General features: G+C 44.0%; 1 protein-coding gene across 2 annotated transcripts in view; it reads left to right on the forward strand.

Moving 5' to 3' along the window:
* Window positions 1-22,118, forward strand: part of LOC119285844 (chromophore lyase CRL, chloroplastic-like) — a 27,300-nt gene extending 5,182 nt beyond the window's left edge. Inside the window, exons 6-9 of one of the 2 annotated variants that reach the window (XM_037565177.1) lie at window positions 8,897-8,989; window positions 21,263-21,367; window positions 21,534-21,626; window positions 21,709-22,117. In XM_037565177.1, the coding sequence (XP_037421074.1) occupies window positions 8,897-8,989; window positions 21,263-21,367; window positions 21,534-21,626; window positions 21,709-21,849 (432 nt within the window). In that variant the 3' untranslated portion in view covers window positions 21,850-22,117. Of the gene's footprint in view, window positions 1-8,896; window positions 8,990-21,262; window positions 21,368-21,533; window positions 21,627-21,708 lie in introns of both variants that reach the window. The other variant, XM_037565178.1, reaches the window with a different exon arrangement.
* Window positions 22,119-22,445: the final 327 nt, after the last annotated feature.

A 22,445-nucleotide genomic window follows, 5' to 3' on the forward strand; every position in this document is an offset into this window, starting at 1 on the left:
ATGTGCCTCGGTCCTGATAACTTCGGCGAGGGGGGTGATAAAATATACCCACGGTAACTTTAATGTTAATAGCACGGTAACTCACACATCGCGGACCTGATAACTTATGTACCCCAGTCCCCCAGTCCTGGTAACTTTAGCGCGCGGGGGGTGGGGGGGTGGGTGGTTGATAATATCCCTCTGGTAACTTTTATGTGAATAGCATGGTAACTCACACATCACAGAGTGGGAAGGGGTTGATGAAATATCCCCTTGATAACTTTTGTGTGAATAGCATGGTGACTCACACATCGCAGACCTGATAACTTATGTGCCTCGATCCTGATAACTTTGGTGAAGGGGTTGTTTAAAAACATACCCCCTATAACGTATGTGTAAATAGTTTGGTACTATACACATTGTATACATGATAACTCACGCACAAATACTGTGGTAACTTTAACCTGAGCTGATAAGAAGGTTAGAGAAACCGGTTTTATGCCCCGGTAATATCTGTGTAAACAACATGGCAACGGATGTAGCACATGCGTGATAACTTCCTTAGCCCAGAAGCTGTAACTTTTGATATGAAAGAAGTCGTCGTAACATAACAACATGAGATCTAGTTTCAAAGCTCTCGTCGTGATGATTTTTTTTTTGTGAAAATGGTTTTTCGATGGGACCAGCGGTTTGAACTACAAAATATTTTAAAGTTTTGAAATAGGGGAAATCTAGGATAACATCAGCTATTTTGTCCTCTAATTCATTTGCACGCGGGGAGAAAGTTGGAGGACCAATCTTATGCCCTGGTAATTTCTATATAAACAAGATGGTAACTTAGTTATCACAGACGTGATAACTTACTTAGCCTGGTCCTGGTAAGTTTTGACCCAAAAAAAGTCGGCGGAACATATCAACATGGATCTAGTTTCGAAGGTCTCGTCACGACAAAACTTTTATGTGAAAATATTTTTTCAAACGGACTGGCGGTTTGAGCTGCAAAACATTTTAAAGTTCTAAAATAGGGGGGAATCTAGGATGACATCAGCTATTCTGTCCTCTAGTTCATTTGCATGTGGAGAGAAGGTTGGTTGACCATTTTTATGCCCGATAATATCTATTTAAAATAAGATGGTAATTTATGTACCACAAATGTGATAACTTACTTAGCTTGGGCGTGGTAACTTTTGACCCAAAAAAAAGTTGTCGGAACATATCAATATGGGATCTAGTTTCGAAGGTCTTGTCGTGACGAATCTTTTATGTGAAAACGGTTTTCCAATCGAAGCAACGGTTTGAGCTACAAAATATTTTGAATTTTAACTTCTAATGAAATCTTTACAGACATCACCATTTCTGTCTTATGTGCATGCATGCATCTTTTGAAGAGATTGGGTGAGATTGGGTTATTTGCCACACTTTATTTAGGGAGTTGATGATTTGCCCTGCTTTGGTTAGAGTTAGATCATTTGCCCCATTTTTCTTCAATCTTTTGGTCATTTGCCCCAGTTTCTGTTTTAATGAATTCTTAATTAGTTTAAGTCAGAAAATGGATGTGGAATGGCCTTTATGCCCCTATGACAGTTTTGCAATTTCTCTGCGTAATCTTCTCTACTTGGTACGACCCCAGCAGATCAATCGATCCATTCACAACTTGTATCCCGTCCTTGTGTTCCTGTGTTAGTTGGAGTTGAAGTTGCCGTGCTATGCCCTGCTCGCCGGAGTCGCTGTAGTTACCTTGGTCACCGGAATCGTCGTTCAGGCCATCACTGATCTGCCTCTTGCTCCAGCTCAAGATTACGCTGCGCCCGTCTCCAGCTCCAGCTCGTGGTCAGCGCCGCCGCTGCTCCCGTACACTCCAGCAGCAACTCTGTTGGAATTAACCACGCGTCCATGTCCGGCTTGGACATGAAGCTAGCTACTACGTACATCCTATGTATCCCCTTGTAATCAAATACGGAGTATCAGATCAGACAAATAAGATAACTGGATCGGTGTTCTGTGTTTTCGCGTGAGTGTCCTGTCCGTTCCTCCGCCGGCGGGTCGCATACGTACGTGAGCTACGTGAGTAGCCTCCAAGAAAATCCATCCACCTGCCTAGCTGCTTCAAAGCCAGCTTCTACATGACTTGCCCTGCCTATGAAAAGCATCGGTGGAGTCAGCTTTGCATGTAGTGTTTGCCCTTTGCGGCTTTGCCGGAGAGTACACGGCGAGTCGCTGTGTCGGGAACAGCGCCCCTGGTTGCAGCTTGGCCCCCGGCCCCCTCGTCTGCTCCCAGCGTACGAGGAGAAGAGAAAACATGACGAACAGTGGTCATAGTTCGACCAGGTAGAGGGGCATAAAGGTCATTCCGCATCAATTTTCTGAATTAAACAAATCAAGAATTCATTAAAACAGAAATTAGGGCAAATGATCAAAAGATTAAAGAAAAATGGGGCAAATGATCTAACTCGAACTAAAGCAGGGCAAATCATCAACTCCCCAAATAAAGTGTGGCAAATGATCCAATCTCCCGTGCTTCACGGTATTTTTTCCAATAAAATAGTACAAGATTAGCAAATAAAAGGAAGTAATCTGAATGTTTAGTGTCTAGTGCAGGATTAGCTAGCATGATTAGTAACTAAAGAAGAAAGAATGCATCGTTCGGATCTGTTGCAATATTTCGATCGTTCGGAAGTTAGCAAGGTCCATTAGATAAATGAAAGATTAATTGATGACAAGCCTAAAAGATGCTACATGGATCTCAAAGCCAGATTAGACAAAAGCGGGAGGCCTGATGGCAAAGACATAATAATCATACTACGGTAGCATTATCTTAAGCATGAGCGCAAAATGCTTATTCTACACCCCTAGTAGCACTTCATACAAAATCTAGTAACACAGTGTACAAAATGTAGTAATTCCAGAACAATTTTTTACTATCCAAGTCCGCCATTTACTACATTCTTCCAAAAGTTACTATATTTTGCATGCTATGTTACTATATCTTACACACTTTTTACTAAGGGTCTACGTAGAATAAGTTATTCTACATGCACATTTACTTTAGCATTACACACACACACACACAAAGAAGTTAACCAGCGAACCATTGAATTTTAGCTACAATACGAATGCTTTGAATACCGCTGGATTCGAATCGAATGACGGAGCACGTCCTGACCCAGCAGCTCCTGTTTTTTGAGCGATCGCCGCACCTCCCGCGATCCCCGCTTGGGCTGCCTCTTTCGCTTGGGTTGCCTTCTTTTTTAATCTCGATAAAAAAGGTGCGAAGTAGAGTGTCGAACCTGAGACCTGGTGGCTCAAGTACTATTAGAAGTCCACCCATCAATCACCTAGGAAGGCTCTTTGTTGTGATTATATACATGTTAGATAATTTTTATACCTTCATGTTGAGGTAGGCTACATATTGTAGATCTGATTGCAGTGTTCTTCTGGTGTCATTTCTTTGTATATTTTTTACCTAGAAAAATACTACCAAAATACGCTAGAGGTGTGAGTTGACTTAAACATCAAAGATTAGACCCTACAACCAGCTAGAACACCGTGGTAACTTCTGTGCAAATAGCACGGTGACCTCATAACTTACAAATGTTGTTTAAAAACATATGTGTAAATAGCATGGTAATATACGAACCGTAGACCTGATAACTTAAGTACAAATACAGTGGTAACTTCGACCCATGAAAAAAGTTGGTGAAACCACGGTAATGATGTAGGGTGAAACCCTAGTTCATGATCTTTTCACTTGGAGGGGGGAAAGGGAGCAAATCAAGAGAGGAACACAAGAAGAACACTCAACAGACAAAGATCCAATCACACATATGCTAAATCCACATACATATATGGGGATACAAGGGTCCAAATCCAACACAAGAGGGTAAAAGGAGTACTAGTTCATCCCAATCCTTGAAGGAGAGAGGTCTTGAATCCAACAGGATCTTCCCTAAGAAGGGGTCTTGAATCCACTTGGGGGATCTTCTCGCATGGAGGCCTTGATCTCCATGGGAGAGGTAAGTGGATGAGCAAAACTCAATCTCAAATGAGCTAAACCTTTGCTAACCCTAGCTAGGAGGAGGAGAGGGTCTATATATAGTGTTCCACGAGATGAGAGGGGGGAAGAGGGGATACATGGGCCTCTGGCCCGGTTAGGCACTCGCAGGTGCCGAACGTCCGGGCTGGGGGCCGGATGTCCGGGGCTGGGGCCGGATGAGTTGGCCAAACTTCTGTTGCTCTCGGTGGCCTCGGGCCGGATGTCCGGGCTGGTCGGGCCGGATGTCCGGCTCCTGGAGATTCTTCAACGTTGCATTGATGCTGCTGTTGCTAGACTAGGGGCGCCGGAAATCCAGGCCAGGGCCGAATGTCCGGTCGTCGTAGGATTTCAGTGTTCTCCTTCGTCGTGCTTCATCGCCCGTGTACTTGGGGACTTGGTCTTCATTCCGAGCGTCTCCGAGATGGAGATACAGTCCTCGCTGATGGATCGGCAAGTACTCCACGGTCAGCGGCTATGAGCTAACGTTATGGGCCGTTAGAGAGACCTCGACTCTTTCAGGGAAAGGAGGGAGATCGAATGCGAGATGGAGTCCCTGCGTTTGTTCCCTCCCCCTCGGGACGGGTCAACCTACTTTGCCCGCTCAGGCGCTTCCTCATACCTAGGCACACATAGGATTTCCGATTGGGGCAGTAGCCATGTCTCGCACGGTTCGTATGGAAGCTCGTTAAGGAGAGATGTCACCTCGGTCCTGATAGCTCTTGCACGTGCTCGTGTCATTGGTCCACTTGGCACTTGGGGAGACGGAGGAAGGTCCATGGGGATGACCGTAGGATGCTCTGCATCAGGTAACTTGTGTGTAAATAGCAGGTTTTTTTACGCACCGCAGATCTGATAACTACGTACAAAACACCGCGGTAATTTTGACCCAAGAAAAAAAGTTGTTGAAACATACCCTGGTAACTTCCGTGTAAATATGATGGGTTTTTATGCGCCGCAGAGCTGAGAGCTGATAACTTACGTACAAACACCATGGTCATTTTGACACTTGGGAAAAAGTTGTTGAAAACATACTCCCATAAACTTTTGAGTAAATAGCATGGTAATACCACAAAGCTGATAACTTATGTAGAAACACCATGGTAATTTTGACCCAGGAATTTTTTTTGTTGAAACATCCCTCGGGTAACTTCTGTATAAAAGGTGTGGCAACTTAATGTACCATAGGCAATTTACGTAGCCCTCGCATGGTAATTCTTGGCCCCCCAAAAAGTGGTTGAAACATACCAATATGGGATCTTGTTTCGAAGGTCCTGTCGCGACAGTTTTAATGGTGAAAACGAATTTTGTATCGGATTGATGATTTGAGCTACAAAACATTTGAATTTTTGAAAAAGGAGTGAATCTAGGCTGACATCAGCTTTTGTTCTCGAGTGCATGCATATGTAGGGAAAAGGTTGGGGGAGCCATTTTTTATAGCCCTGGTAGTTTCAGTGTAAACAACATGATAACTTACGCACCGCAACCGTGATAACTTATGTAGCCCAAGCGTGGTACCTTTGTACTCGAAAAAAAAGTCGTCGGACCATACCAGCCTTACCAAAAAACCCGGCTCGCCCACGGGATTTGGCCACCGTTTGGACTAGCACCAAAAAATTGGCTCGCCCAGCCGGCCTGCGATGCCCGTGTGTTATTCTCGCCAATTTGTGGGCGCAGCGAGGGCGTGGAAAACGCTAGCCAAATAATTGGCAGCCTGCTCCAAATCACAATCAGATCAAGCACTAATCAACCCAAGTTACTTGTATAAAACATTTGGCAACTCAGCTACTGACAAACCAAATGAAGTCTTAGTGATTTACCAAAATTTGGGCAAGTACATTGGCTACAATCCAAACAATGATAACTTATCAAAATTTTGGTCATGCCAATTTTTTTGGCTGGGCTAGTTGGGGCACAAACCAAACACACCCTTGAAGATCTCGCCATGATTGATTTAATAGTGAAAGCAGATTTTGAATCGGACCGACAGTTTGAACTATAAAACATTTTGAATTTTAGAATTGGAGAGAATATAGGATGACATCATCAGTTGTCTTTTTTGCATGCATGCATATATTAGTAACAAGAAATGGGGAAGGTGCACGCGGGTTGGGAGGAACGTATCAGAACGATCATTGGTTATTAGAGTCTACACACACACACATAGGAAAAATACATCCTACAACCGGTGGTAGTTACATCCACGTCTCATATTATCATGTGGTAGTATATATACTACTTTATCATTTTAAGTATCTTCATATATTATATCTAAGATTTTCCTAATCGAGCTATATGAAAAAATTGCATGTGAGTCCATAGTTTTTTTTGTATATTTTGAAAATACCTTCTACATACAACATACAAAACTCACGCGAGTGCACTACCACCAGTTGTAGGAAAAAAATTGAGGACTAATTTCCTATACTCGTGTGAGTATGTACTCCCACATTCAAATACACCTCTTGAACAAACATATTATATTACCTCTTTATCATTCTCAATATGCCTTATTAATTATTCTAACACTAGAGGATACCTCGCTTGTTGCTGCAGGAATCGATTTATGAAAATTTGGGTTGCTAACATATGACTTATTATATCTGATTATGTAGAGTTGCAAAATATATATTGAACATAAGTAGAATAATTGAATGGAAAATGTTTTTTCATGCATGGTTGAATGTTGTGGTGAGTCTTTCTCTATGCATGATTGCATGTTGAGGTGAGCCTCATTCCATTCATAATTGTATGGTGAGGTGGCATGCTTGCATGTTGAGGTAAATAAATTAGTGGGGATCACTCTTTTATGTATATAGGTTGCCTAAATACAAGTTTACAACAACAACAACAACAACAAAGCCTTTAGTCCCAAGCAAGTTGGGGTAGGCTAGAGGTGAAACCCATAAGATCTCGCAACCAACTCATGGCTCTGGCACATGGATAGCAAGCTTCCACGCACCCCTGTCCATAGCTAGCTCTTTGTCGATACTCCAATCCTTCAGGTCTCTCTTAACGGACTCCTCCCATGTCAAAATCGGTCGACCCCGCCCTCTCTTGACATTCTCCGCACGCTTTAGCCGTCCGCTATGCACTGGAGCTTCTGGAGGCCTGCGCTGAATATGCCCAAACCATCTCAAACGATGTTGGACAAGCTTCTCCTCAATTGGTGCTACCCCAACTCTATCTCGTATATCATCATTCCGGACTCGATCCTTCTTCGTGTGGCCACACATCCATCTCAACATACGCATCTTCGCCACACCTAACTGTTGAACATGTCGCCTTTTAGTCGGCCAACACTCCGCGCCATACAACATTGCGGGTCGAACCGCCGTCCTGTAGAACTTGCCTTTTAGCTTTTGTGGCACTCTCTTGTCACAGAGAATGCCAGAAGCTTGGCGCCACTTCATCCATCCGGCTTTGATTCGATGGTTCACATCTTCATCAATACCCCCATCCTCCTGCAACATTGACCCCAAATACCGAAAGGTGTCCTTCCGAGGTACCACCTGGCCATCAAGGCTAACCTCCTCCTCCTCACAGCTAGTAGTACTGAAACCGCACATCATGTACTCGGTTTTAGTTCTACTAAGCCTAAACCCTTTCGATTCCAAGGTTTGTCTCCATAACTCTAACTTCCTATTTACCCCCGTCCGACTATCGTCAACTAGCACCACATCATCCGCAAAGAGCATACACCATGGGATATCTCCTTGTATACCCCTTGTGACCTCATCCATCACCAATGCAAAAAGATAAGGGCTCAAAGCTGACCTCTGATGCAGTCCTATCTTAATCGGGAAGTCATCGGTGTCGACATCACTTGTTCGAACAAAATCTTTTGGGTTTCATCTCCATAAGAGTGGCTTAGTTTTTACGTTGGCTCGCCAAGCCTATCACAACCCTCCTCCTTTACCCGGGCTTGGGACCGGCTATGTTGAGACAACATAGGCGGAGTTGCCTAAATACAAGTTTCATGAAAAAATATCGTCGAAGCCCTTGATTTATGCAGTATACAAGTTTTACGTACAACAATGCAATTGTTTATGTATTTCACAAATATAGTAAAAACAATGGGCTCGCTTGCAATTTTCCATGTAGCTCACTTTGGAGCATCTTATTTTAGATATAGTATATGAACATAGTAAAAATGATAAAGTAGTATATATATACTACTACATGGTAATATATGAGACGTGGGTGTAACTACACCTGGTTGTAGGATGTAACATACACATGGTAAAATCGTGTCTATCAATGCTGTCTAATCGTGGGCTCTGCCCGCTGCGCGAGCCGCTCGACTAATCCTGCGTCACCTTAAGATAACTAAGTGTCCTGGTAATCTAGTTACAGCCCTGTACAACTCCTCGCCCAGTTGCTGCTCGTAATATAATTAATCATTTTGGTAATCTAGTTGCTACCTGCTGCCCGACTCCTTGCCCTGCTTCTGCTTGTAATATAATTAGTCTGCCTTCTGCCCAACTCCTTGCCTCGCTGCTGCTCGTAATATAATTAATGATTCTGGTAATCTAGTTACTGGCTGCCGCAAAACTCCTAACCCTGCTCATTGGTGATCGTAATATAATCAATCGTTCTGGTAATCACCGGCTGCGCACAACTTCGCCCTACCAAATTAGCCAACCCGTTTTTCTTTTTTTATTAAATGGTGGTAAAATAATTTAAAACATAGTAGTACTCTGATTTGATACGAGCCAACAAGACTTGCTTTTGGCCATTTAATAACTGTAATTTGAATCTTGGATGACATTTGCCCAACAAATTTGAATGTTTGGTTTCAATAAAAGCAGTACAATGGCATTTGAAGTACCTTTAATTCAACCATGCTTTGTTGAGATAACATTTTGAATTATCCTCATTGGACAGTTGAGTTCTTATGCAATTAGAGATGTTGAAGAGTACAAGAATTTCTGTGACCGACCAAAAGATCAGAGGCCGCAGCCAGAAGAAGTAATTGCGGTATGTCTTGTTTCCGATGAAACCATACTTTCCAGGACACCCACTTATGGGACATCCCCTTTACTTTAATTTCTGATGTGGAATTTTAATTCATCTTGCTCATGAATCCATGTCATGGTGGGTTCTAATGTAGTGATATAATGGATGAACTAGCTTGGTGTTTGTAAGTTAAAATATTTTATAATCTGTAATCTATGTTTTCAAGGCGTCCAGGCGCTTTAAGGCGCTGGGGGGGGCGCCTCAACGCCTAGGCGCTCAAAGCGTGAGGCGAGGCGACGCCTTAGACACTTATTATTAGGCGCTAGGGGTACTAATATGGCAGCCATGAGTGGACATGTAACTGATTCATACCTTGAATTTCCTGGTTGTTGAGCCCACATAGCATCCATTCCTCCCGTCTTGTTTCCCATTTCTGCCTTCCACAATAGAAATCTGCATAAAGATGAACATATATCATAGTATATGGTTAAAACTAGACTTAATTAATAGATCACCATTGGTAAAAAACAGAGAGTAAATGACAGAAAAAGTGCAAAACAAGATGACAAACATGAGTGCATTACATATTACATAAACTAGGTCCACAACACAATAAATTAGGTTCAGAAGTTCACAACATAAATTAGGTTCCAAACAGGCAAACACATGATCATAAGCAAGGCTGGCCACACTCAATTCTCAATAGCCATCATCGAACTCATCCATGATAGCATTTGTGTTGTCTTCGCCATCTTGGTCAGCACTAGTTGGATCTTCATCATCATCGGTCACATCAACATCATCTTGAAGAAAGTCTGAATCATCATCCTCTCCATTGGGGATACTTGATTGTTGTTCTTGGTCATCCTCTTCGTCATCTTCATGAAGAAATGTTGGTGACGGAGCAGCCCTTTTGCGCTGCCTTTGGTACTGGACATTAACATTTGAGGCCCCCCTTGCCATGGTGCTAGCTCTAGGAAAGTTGCGACCTTGCAGCGACGAACTTGCACCAACAGCCTCATCAACAAGCTCCCATGAAATGTCATCGGGACACCCTCGAGCACCTTGGGGTGGAGATATTGTTGGGTCAACCCACTCATTGCCCCAATCAAAATCCTCAATGACTAGAGGGTCATAGTTATTGCCACCCATCTTCTCACGCCTCTTTTGAAACCTATCCAAGTTCTTCCGGTTGTATGAAACAAAGACATTGTCATTCAAGAGTCGGTGTTGTAACCGGTTCCTTTTCTTGGTATGGATCTACAAATAGCAAATAGAGTGAATAAATAAGTTGCTGAGATTACGTGCTGAAAGCCTGAAACTAACTTTCTCTTGATGAAATAAAGACAAAGAAGTTACTCACATGTTCAAATGCGCTCCAATTCCTCTCACAACCGGATGATGAAGCACAAAGACTAACAGTACGCTTTGCAAACCTTTGTAGCTCAACTGCCCGACCAGCATATGAACGCCACCAATCAACTAAAATGGTAAAATAAACACACACATGCATTAGGAGTTTGTACTTTGTACAGAAAATAACATGCTGAAATTAACTTGCTTGTTGCTGAAATTAACTTTAGTTCACTTACGAGGGTTTTTTCCGACCATGTTATCGATTGCCATCTGATTAGCAAAGGGCCCTCTCTTGTCCTCATAGTCAACGGCTTGTGCATCAATCTTGTTGCGAGTATTGACATCAAGTACTGTTCGTGCAAGGACATCATTAAAACAACTTCTTAGCTCACCAATTAGGGCATCATCACCACTCTCAACAATAGAGAAGTATTTTCCAGGGTTCAAAAACAAAGCAGCCCCATATAATGGATGATCCATTTGATTCTCCCAACGTTTGTCAACAATGTCAATGATCTTCTTGAGCAAAGCTTGCTTGTTTTGGTGGGGAAAACCTTGATTGATCTTCTCCTTTGCAAACCTCATTAATGCTGTCATTTCTGGCATGGCAGGAATCTCATCACCATCCGCTACCCTAAGCACTCGAAGTAGTGGACCTGAAGCTCTAAGCAAGGTTTACGAGTCGACAAGTCGACGAGTCGTTCCGAGGTAGAGACTCATAGACTAATCGAGACTAGTCTAGACTAGTGCTAGACTAGTCGACATGGTACTGTAGTACTCAGCTACTAATACCTAGTGGTAGTATGTAGTATATACTAACAGTACAGTATGCAATAAAACCAGCCACCGTCTAAATCATTGAGCTATGCAGTGTTCTGGGCCCAAGTGGGTATGGAATGGGACCAGCCACTGTCTAAATACTAGCCCAGCACCACGCATCACCCCCCAGCTGGCCCATTTGGGCCCAAATGGCCAGCCTACTTAGCCCCCAGCCACTGGAACCCTAGCTCCCGACCTCTCCAATCGCCGCCGCCAGCGCCATCACGCACGAGAGCACGCGCGCACGCGACCCGCGCCTCCTGCCGCCTTCCGCCGGTCCCGGCCGCTGCCGCCGGCGAGCCCGCCGACCACCGCCATGCCTCCTCCTTTCCTCTCCTCTCTCTCTCTTCCTTCTCTCCCGTCTCAAGGCCGCGTGCCCCTACGGGTCACGGCCATGGCCGCCGCCTGAGCACGAGCTCCGGCCGGCCGCCGCACCTGGCTGCGCCATCCGCCGTCCCTGCGGTGGGTGGTGCGGTGGGTGGCGGCGGCGGCGGCAGGGCAGTGGGTGCTGGCGGCGCCTCGTCCCAGCTGAGGCAGCTCTCTTTTTTGAGTCGCTCGACTCATATATGTCGACTAGTCCAGACTAGTCGTCGACTAGTCCATCCACGGCTCGACTCGTATTTGTAGTCTACACGAGAAAATGAGTCGACATCCACTCTGCGACTCGTAGACTAGTCGAGCGACTAGTCTAGACTAGTCGTTCGACTCGTAATCACTGGCTCTAAGGCAGTCCTCAATTGCATGCCACCAATCTGCTGAAAGCACAATGTCTTGCACATTCAAATCGGCTGCAGTTTTCGCCAATTTGTTTCCGACCCATGCTTGACATGTAAATAGACTCCTCAATGCTTGCTTGTGCTTGACCAAACTCTTAAGAGCAAGAATGGATGTGGCAAAGCGAGTGGCTGCGGGTCTCACAAGATCCAGCCCACCCGTTGCCTTCCTCATTAGACTAAGAATTCTGCCATGCCTATAGATGAAAGTGGTGACTCGTCTACCCCGTGCAATAGGCTTCTTAAATGCCTTTAGCTTCCCTATATCTTCCAACATTAGGTCCAAGCAATGGCATGCACATGGACTCCAATATAGTGTAGGAATCCTTTCCATTAGTATCTTGCCCGCTGCCTTGTAGTTCGCACCATTGTCGGTGACAACTTGGACAACATACTCTTTACCGACATCCTCGATTCTCTTCTCTAGCAAATCTGCTATCATCCGAGCATCTTGGCATTCACTTGATGCATCAACCGACTCCAAGAAGTAAGTGCCCGCCGGGCTGTTTACAAGGAAGTTGATCAAGTGGCGTCCCCTTTTATCGGACCAGCCATCTGACATTAGTGTGCAGCCATATTGCTTCCATGCTACCTCGTGCGTCACCCTCAACTTTTTTGTTTCCTTGACACCATCCCTAAGCAATGGCTCCCGCAGCTCATGAGGAGAAGGAGGCTTGTAACCCGAGCCATATTGACAAGAGGCTTCTATTGCAATCTGGAATTGCCTAGAGCTTGCAACATTGAAAGGAATGCCACACTCATAGAAAAACAATGCCCACTGCATACTCACATAGTGCCTCTCTTCCGGTGTTTTTGTGCTGGACTCCATGGTGCTTTGAGAGCAACCGGAGCGTCTTTCATCGACAACATCCTCAGGTTTTTTCCTAAGCATGGAAACAATTGACTTGGTTGCAACAGATTGAAACTTTTTGCCTGACATTTTTACCGCAAAGGCTTTCTTGTTCTTCTTGGCTGCTGTCCCTGAACTTGGTCTTGTAGCGAAGCCTTGAACTGCTGCTGCATTAGTGGAGCTTTGAACTGTCCCTGCTGCATCTACCTCCACTACTACATCATCATCATCATCTGGCTGTCCTATGTTTCTCCTATTCTTTTCCAAATATTCTAACATCTCCCTCCTAAGCTGTGTGGTAGCCTTTGGACAACCTGTTGCATCCCCACCAGTGCCAGCAAGATGCTCTTTGTGTCTCTTGATCCCTCCTTTAGTTATCTTGCCACAAAGATTGCACACAACATTATTGATGTTGCCAGGTTTCAACCAATACCCATAATTCCAGCCTGGATCATTTGACCTCCGTGGCCTGCGTTCTGGATCTTCCATTGGATCATAAGCATCACCACCCCCATTAGCTCCTGCATCTGCCATTGTGGGACTGCAAAGTGCAAAGTGCAAACAATTAACAATATAATAGAGGGCACAGCCGCAGAGGACAAACAGCTACTATTCTAATAATAAGCTAGTATAAAGAAGATCCACTAACCTACTATTCTAATCAGCTAACAAGGACAATCAGCAACTATTTTAATCACAACTTGCAGCTTACACTACTATAATAGAGGGCAGTGGGCAGAGGGCAGAGGCACAAGCAGCACATCTACACATGCATATACTAAAAAGAGGGTTTAGAGGCAAGGCAGTGAGGCACAAGCAGCAGCAGCACCATCAGAAAACATGGGCAGGTGAGGGGAAAAGAGAGGCAGAGAGGAGCCGTACCTTGGGAGAGGGCCACCGTCGGCGGAGGAGATTGGCCGGAGAGGGGGAGGGCCGGCGGAGATGGATCTTGGCCGGAGAGGGGAAGGGCCTGCGGAGGAGGAGCTTGGCCGGAGAGGGGGAGGCCGGCGGAGGAGCGGATCTGGGCCGGCGGCGTGAGAGGAGAGAGCTCCTCTCTCTTTTCCCCTTGATTTGGAGTCACGGGTGTGTTCCCCTCTCTCTCCTGCCTCTGTTTACCCCCTCTCTCCCGCCCAATTTCTCTTCCCTCCCGCCAATTCCTCTTTCTGGCGCGCGCCAGCTGCTGGTTCCCGCTCAACCTGCCCATGCATGTCCAGGGCGTCCAAAATCAACTAAAGCGGCGCCTTATCCGCCTAGGCGACGCCTTGGACGCCTCAACAGCACAAGGCGGACGCCTTAGATAGAAAACTAAGGCGACGACGACGCCTTGACGTCCCCGAGCGCTCTGACGCCTAGGCGACGCCTTGAAAACATAGTCTGCAATACTCATTGGCACTCTTGAGACTACTTTACCCACTTTACCCTCTCTTCCAATTTGTGTTCATCAACCTAGTTGTAGAGTCATTATGTCATATTAGCGTTCTTTGTTGTTGAGCTTAGACAAACTATTTCATTGGATTGCGAATTTGTCAGCAACATGGGAAACGGGGTCCCCCGTGCCTACTGGAGATGGGCCTAGCTTTATGTCTAATACTTAAAGAAAGAGAGAAAACCATACTCGGGGCCTCCCAAGCATGAAGAGACTGGCAATCACAGGGAATCTGTAGTGTTTCCCAAGATGGGAATTGGGACTGCTAGATTCTCTTCCAATTTGTGTTCATCAACCTAGTTTGTAGTTTCATTATGTCATATTAGCGTTCTTTGTTGTTGAGCTTAGACAAACTATTTCATTGGATTGCGAATTTGTCAGCAACATGGGAAACGGGGTTCCCCGTGCCTACTGGAGATGGGCCTAGCTTTATGTCTAATACTTAAAGAAAGAGAGAAAACCATACTCGGGGCCTCCCAAGCATGAAGACACTGACAATCACAGGGAATCTGTAGAGTTGGTCGGGATCCTCCCGAGCAACTGATCCTCGCCTGCCGATCGTTTAAGGGGCCCACAAGTTGGCAAAAGATCAAGCACATGCTTGGTCACTTCTCTTCGGGCTTTCCGTGAGACCCGAGGCCACAAGCACATTAATAGCTATGCCTGCATGTCTATGTAACCTACGGTTCATAAGTTATGATGATTCTGAACAGTAAGTCGGTTCGCTCCGAACCGAGGTGATATAGCCTGCCGCGTATCATGAGCGCAGGTCATTTTTTTTTTACTATCAACATGCTGGATGTAGCTTGTCTCTTCGGCTGTCTCCCGCTGGCAAGTTGGACCTGGCGAGCTGTGTACGGTTGGAGAGGTTTGACTCGTCAACACGACCTACTCCCACTGCCATATCCTCTAACGGACCCGCGTGGGCTGCACAGGCTAGGTCACCCAAGATCGATAGTGGCTTGGTTTGTAACAGGATATTGTGGTGCTCCCAGGCCCTATATAAGAGGAGGACCAAGGCAGTCCAATGGTCGTCGCACTCGCATCGCTGGCGAATTTCGGAGGAAAGGTTGGAGTCCTTTAGTAACAGTTTCTCCAATATTGGTCTGAAGGTTGTATCTGAAGTATAGCTTGCTGCCACTTCCTGTGACCGTCACAGGAATGATTTGAGAAATTGCCATTAATGAACAACATTTCCTTGATAAGGCACCAGCTACTCTGTTAAGGGCGCCTTTCTTGTATTGTATTCTGAAACCAAATTCTAGCAACTTCATCACGAGCTTATGGTTTGCTTAGCACCTATAGCTCGTACCTCTGCTTGCAGTGTTGTTATGTCTGATCTGACAGACTGTGTTTCCTTCTGGTTCTCAAAGACCTCGGATCGCATGCCCAGGAGATCTTGTAGTTCCCCGTCATCATTTCCCACCTTGCTCCTCCCCATCTGGATCTGGCCTTCAGGAGAGAGAATTTCACATCAGAACTAGTCCAGCAACTGGATCTCCCACACCAGATCTCGTTGTCGAACTGCGCTGCCGACAAAGTGGTGTACTAAAGCAGCACAAGGTTGTGGAGGAACAACTTACAAAGTATACAACGCGAGTGTTGATGGAACTACTTCTATGTGCTGCGCTAGATATCGTTCTAGAGGCGGAAACAGGCTAATGTGGCAGCAGGAGTTCAATCCAAATTTCCTAGAGCACAAGATCTACTCCAAGATCTTAGATAAGAACATCAAGTTCTACTATAGGTAGTGGGGGTACATAGTATGCTTACAAACTAGAGGTGAGGACCTCTATTTATAGGGCTTTGGGAAGCCTTCACATCTCACTTCTACTTATAGCTAGAACACTAGAAAACATTACTTAAGATTCATCATTGTACTCATAGCTACTCGTAGCTAGAAGACTCTAGAAAACAGTAGCCAGGGTTAAGAAAAGAAAAGAAATACTAGACTAGACACTAGAGTAGAAGTATATAGAAGTAGCCAAACAGATTTGACATCTGACTTCATTTTTCCTTTCCTCATCTATTGTTCCTCATCATTCTCCATTGATTGTTTGTAACTCGACCTTGAGTTATCTTCAGAGCCCTTCTTCTGGGTGGAGTCAAGTCCGCAACAATGAAAGTGTTGGATATACCCATGTCGCTTGGAAGATCTGTCACACAGGCATTATTATTTATCTTCCTCATAATAGAGAAGGGCCCATACCCTCGCTGCCTAAGCTTCCCTTTAACACCTAAAGGCAGCCTCTCTTTTCGGAGGTAGACCATCACCTTATCATCAACTTGGAATGTTTTCGGCCTCCTTTTGCAGTCAGCAAGTTGTTTATATTTCTGATTTTGTGCATCCAAAACACCACAAATTTCTTAAAAATAACTCAGTGTAATTACCAATAAAGGGCAATGCTGATTTTGAGTTTTCCCTTGATGGTAGCTTCACCACGTCCACCGTATTTGTTGGAACTTTAGTGTAAACAATAGAAAAAAGACTCCTTCCTGTGGACCTATGCTTAGAGCTGTTGTAGGAGAACTCGGCAAAAAGCTAAATCCATTGTCCCTTCATGTCTCCACAAATGCAAAGGATCAGATTACCCAAAAACTTGTTCACCACTTCCGTTTGTCCATCTGCTTGTGAATGGGCAGTGCTAGAATTTTTTAATTCAGTGTTGAATTGCTTCCACAAAGTGAGCCAAAATGCAGCAAGAAACTTGCTATCATGGTCTAAGACGATGAATCTTGCAACTCCATGAAGTCCGACAGCTTCTCAAAAGAATTGGTTTGCCACATGATGATCCATCTTAGAGAATCTGTCCAGAACAACAGACACCACATCACTCCCTCGTCTTGTTGTTGGCAAACCCAAGACGAAGTCCATAGAGGTATCCTCCCACGGAGCAACAGGAACAGGCAAAAGCATGTATAACCCTATATTCTTTACTTGGAACTTGGTCTTTGCAGTTTTGACATATGGGGCACCGTTGAACAAACTTTTGAGCATCTCTTTTGTGTTGTGGCCAAAAGTAACAAGCCTTCAGGTTAGTGATAGTCTTGTCGCGTCCAACATGGCCACTAAGATCACTTGAACACTTGAACGGAGCTCTCTAATTAGTTTGTCATATAGAGAACTCCTTGGGATGCACAAACGATCATTTTTTAAGAGATAGCCATCTTGCACCAAATAGTCATCACATAATGGTTGGCCCGTGCTGTGCTTTACCCAAACATGGCCAAAGTCTTCACCATCCTCATACAATTCCTTTATTTGATCCATGCCTGGATGTTTAACCTCAAAAAAAGTCAAGAGGCATGCATGACGACTCAACGCATCGACCATTCGGTTAGTTGTTCCAGATTTATGCACGATGAGGTAGTTAAACCTCTCCAAATATGTTGCCCATCTTGCTAGCATGCGCTCAACATGCTTTTGATTTCTGAAATGTTTCAAGGATTGATGGTCACTGTAAACAATGAACTCTTTAGGCGGCAAATAGACTTCCCAAGTTTTCAAAGCTCTGAAAATGACATACAATTCTTGCTGATAAGTACTCTTCTGCCTTGGTTCGCTTAATTTCTCACCGAAGAAAGCAATAGGCTTCCTTCTTGAGAGAGAACAACACCAATGCGTACTCCACTTGCATCACACTCCAACTCAAAAGTCTTGTTAAAATGCGATAACACCACGACACGAGCTTGTGAGAGTTTTTGCTTGATCTCATTGAAACTAGTTTCGGCCGCTTTCGTCTATTGGAACTTTCCTTTCTTCAAACACCTGGTAATTGGTGCCATGATAGTGCTGAAATTCCTCTTAAATCGCCTATAGAAAGTTATAAGGCCATGAAAACTTCTTACCTCAGAAATGGTCTTTGGAGTTATCCATTCTCGGTCTCGGTAATTGGTGCCATGATAGTGTGCTGAAATTCTTCATAGATCGCCTATAGAAAGTTGCAAGGCCATGAAAATTGCTTACCTCATAAATGGTCTTCGGAGTTGGTCATTCTCAGATTGCTTCAACCTTAAAATTATCAACACGATTACCGTCACATGTTATGTCAAATCCTAGGGAAAGAAGTTGTGTTTGCAGGAAAACACATTTCTTCAAGTTGACGTAGAGCTCATTTTCCTTTAGTACTCTTGGCACCTTCCGAATGTGATCTAAGTGTTTATCCTCATCCTTGCTATAGATCAAGATGTCATCAAAATAAACCACAACAAAGTGGGATAAGAAGGGCCAAAGGACTTGGTTCATCAAATGCATGAATGTACTTGGTGGATTTGAGAGTTTGAATGCCATGACTAGCCATTCAAAAAACCTTTCCATTCATCTCCGGATCTGATGCGAATTTGATGATATCCGCTTCTAAAATCTAGCTTTGTGAACACTCTTGCTCCACTAAGCTGATTCAACATATCATCCGGACAGGGAATAGGGAACCTGTACCTTACAGTGATCTTGTTGATGTCTTTACTGACCACACACATGCAGCAAGATCCATCTTTCTTTGGCGTGAGTAGGGCTCGTACATCACATGGGCTAATACTTTCTTGAATGTGTCCTTTTTGCAGCAATTCCTCCACTTTCTCCTTCAATATGTCATGCTCTTTTGGGATCATTCGGTAGTGTGGAAGATTAGGAAAACTTGCTCCCGGAATTAAGTCAATTCTATGTTGAAATCCTCTCATTGGTGGCAGGCCTTGTGGCTCTCCAAGTATTTTCTGAAATTCTGCTAATAGGCCACATACCTCCGTTGGAATTTCGACAACCTGATGCTCTTCTCCTTTTACAATAGGCCACGTACCTCTGAAATTCTGCTAATAGGCCACGTACCTCCGTTGAAATTCTGCTAATAGGCCACTATGAATTTCCCTTCCCTTTATGTGTACTTGTGTAGTAAGTATCCACATCAAATTGCCAAGGTCTCCCAAGAAGAACATGGCTGGCACCCATGCCAACCACATCACAACCACTCTCTCTTTTCAATGGAATGAAACGTGGGTCCCCTGCGTTTTCTCGAAAAAAAATGCTTGCCCAAAGAAAGTGGCAGGTTGGATTGTTTGGTGATCCTTATATTCACTCCTTGATCCACCCAATAATGTAGCGATTTAGATGATCATGAGTTTCAAGCTTTAAATGGTTCACCAAATTCTGTGAGATAAGATTCTCGCAGCTGCAACTATCAGTTACTAATCTGCATACCTTGCCATTCATAGTGCATTTGCTCTCAAATATTTCCTTCCGTTTTGTGTCGTCAGGTTGTGGTGTGGAACATAGGAGACGCTGAATCACACATACCACCCCTTCACCTTCTTCTTGATAAACCTCTTATCCCTCTACATCTTCAGATTTGTATTCCTCATTGTCTTCACCATCATGGATAGTTGTGTTAACATATTTCCTTAGTGGGCAACCGCTGGATATGTATCCCTCTTCACCACATTTATAGTCTAGTTTGCTCCGGGATGGGTTGTTTTGCCTTTGGTGGAGCGGTCTTTTCTTCCACTCTATTAGTGTGACTTCTAGACGAGCCTTCGGTACGAGGATATGGAGGATATGTGCCCTTAGTTGTCTTTCTCACAAACCTCTTGGCCTTTAAGGCTAGAGCTTGTGCTTGACAATGGATCAGATTTGCTGCATCATCAATCGATCTTGAATAGGATCAGTGAGACCATTGATATACCTTGCAACTTGTTGATCTTTAGTTTCGGCAAGGTTGCGCCTCACTTGTAGCCTTAAAAACTCCTCCATGTAATCTGAAACAGTCCTATTTGCTTGGGCGCAATTTTGAAACTGAATAAACATGATCTGCTCATAATCAGCAATCTCTCATTCAAAAGACTCTTCATTCACCGCCAAGTTCTCACACGACGTTCTCCTCTCAGGCTGTGTTCTTCTTGAAGGCGATGCCAGCATGCACTGGCTCCTCCTTTCAACTTGTAGGCGACCAAAGAAACTCTACGATCTTCTGGAATCTCGACCTCAAAGAAAGTCTCCACTTCATATAACCAATCAAGGCACCCTTCAATATCAACATTTCCATTAAAAGTTGGGATCTCAGCTTTCACCTTTTCTTTATCCCTTGCATATATAGGGTTGGGTACTCTCTGATATGCATAGAGAATAGGTTCTTCAAGGGCATCATCATATTCTTCACCTTCAAAAGCTTCAACATAAATTGGCCTTCTTGAAGCACACTGAACTGCACATTTTTGTGGTAGTCAATAGTCTTGCTCCAAGATTACCTCCTCTTCTTCCCTGTCGAACATCTTCTTCATCCTTGATGAATTTTCTTCGTTGGCAGCATCCATCTCTTCTCCAATTGCTTCATTGCTTGCTGCAGCTCCATTCTCAAAGAGAACAACAAGAACTAGCCACCTGAAGCGGCACAAGGTTGTGGAGGAGCAACTACACCTTACTGCTACAATGTGTACAACACAAGTGTTGAAGGAACCATTTCGATGTGCCGCGCTAGATATCGCTCTAGAGGCGGAGATAGGGCTGATATGGCAGCAAGAGTTAAATCCAAAATTCCTAGAGCACAAGATCTAGTCCAAGATCTTAGATAATAACGCCAAGTTCTACTATAGGTAGTGGGGTACATAGTCTGCCTACAAACTAGGGGTAGCTAGAACACTCTAAACTAATTCTGTGGAGAAATTGGAAGATAATTGGCCAAATCAAGGGATGAGATCTATATTGAAACGTATATGAAGTATGTGTTCATGGCCACATGGCCGGAATAAAAGGGGAATAATTCTCAATGCCCAGCTCAGCCACAACTCGGCTGTTATATAGGTTAAGAATTAACCATAGATGGCAGTAAACAGTAACTTGTCTTAAATGATCTCCGCCGTCAAGTGAGGTTTAACCTGAGCGAAGCTAGCCGTCCGATTCCACGAAGCGTTTTCGGAAGCGATACAGTTAACTGAAGAAACATGACAGTTTGTCAGGCTCATGTTCTGACAATGTGGTCACACATCCCAGCTTGTTTTTTCTTTTGACGGGGTTTTTTCTTACGGTGATCCTAGCTTGTGGCATATACAACTGTCCTTGCACTCAAGTATTTCGTGTTCAGGATATCGCAGAGCATTTGACCACCATACACTTATCACGATGTGAACGTGGAAAACGCTGCTTATATGAAGGATCAACCCCACCGGGAGGTTTTCCCAACAGTTGGGTAAGCTACTTATTCTCCATTCTGAATCTACATGCCTAATCTTCTTCCTGACCAAGAATAATTTGAAATTGCCCTTTTTATTTTTATATCAATTCACACCTAGGGATTGTCCTCTTATGCAATGCTTAGCTATGTTGATTCCATCTGAAGATTAATCTTTCGACAGAGCGGTGCAGCATATTGTACATCTGATCTGTCCATTCATAAGAATGGTGAAATACACATTTGGGACAAGGGTTTTGACGACGATGGGAGCCAGGTAGGCTTCCTATGTTTTGACTTGCTATGCCTGTGAAAAAAGAGAGGAATATTATTTTGATGCATTGCCCACTTATGCTCAGGTTTGGGGAACCAAGGCTGGCCCTTACGAGTTTAAGCCTGCTCCCAAGTCCAATTATGATGACATGTTCTCACCTTTAAATTTCTCTGCCCCCTTGTCACTAGAGAAGATGGAAAGATCATATGCAATTGATGACCAGTAGATGAGCATTGTTAATACATTTTATTGTTAGAGAACACCATAAGAATATCATGTGTTTATATATTTTGACAGTATCTCTGATCATCAACAAATGGTAATTCTGTGGGTGAACACTTGCAATGCCTGACAACATAGTGAGATATAACAATTGTCATATTGCAGCTAACATGAGTTATGTAAGCAGACGGAGCATTAATTCTAATGTTCGTTAGATGGAGATGCTTGTTAGATAGTGTCTACAATTTCTGTAATTAATATCTTTTACAGCTCGTTTGGCTCCCCTGATTTCATTTCATTTCTGTCTCTTTCAACATTTCATTTGGCTGAATCCAGATTCCAAATCCAAATTTCATGTTTGACTGGCACTAGGATTTTGAGGTGAAATCCTTACCAACACCAAAATGAGCAGGAATATAACATTGAACCTCAACTATTCATACTTACAGCAATGTTCATGCATTAAACTGAACCATGCCCAGTACACATTAATTAAAACAAAAGGATAACTTTAACATGAGACTTTGTAAAAGGTTCAATCTTTGCAATACAACAAAGGTTCACAGCAACATCAAATGATCGAAATTTACCCAAGGTTAC

Source organism: Triticum dicoccoides, chromosome 4A (genome assembly GCF_002162155.2).
Source record: "Triticum dicoccoides isolate Atlit2015 ecotype Zavitan chromosome 4A, WEW_v2.0, whole genome shotgun sequence".
In the NCBI taxonomy this organism is placed as follows: Eukaryota; Viridiplantae; Streptophyta; class Magnoliopsida; order Poales; family Poaceae; genus Triticum; species Triticum dicoccoides.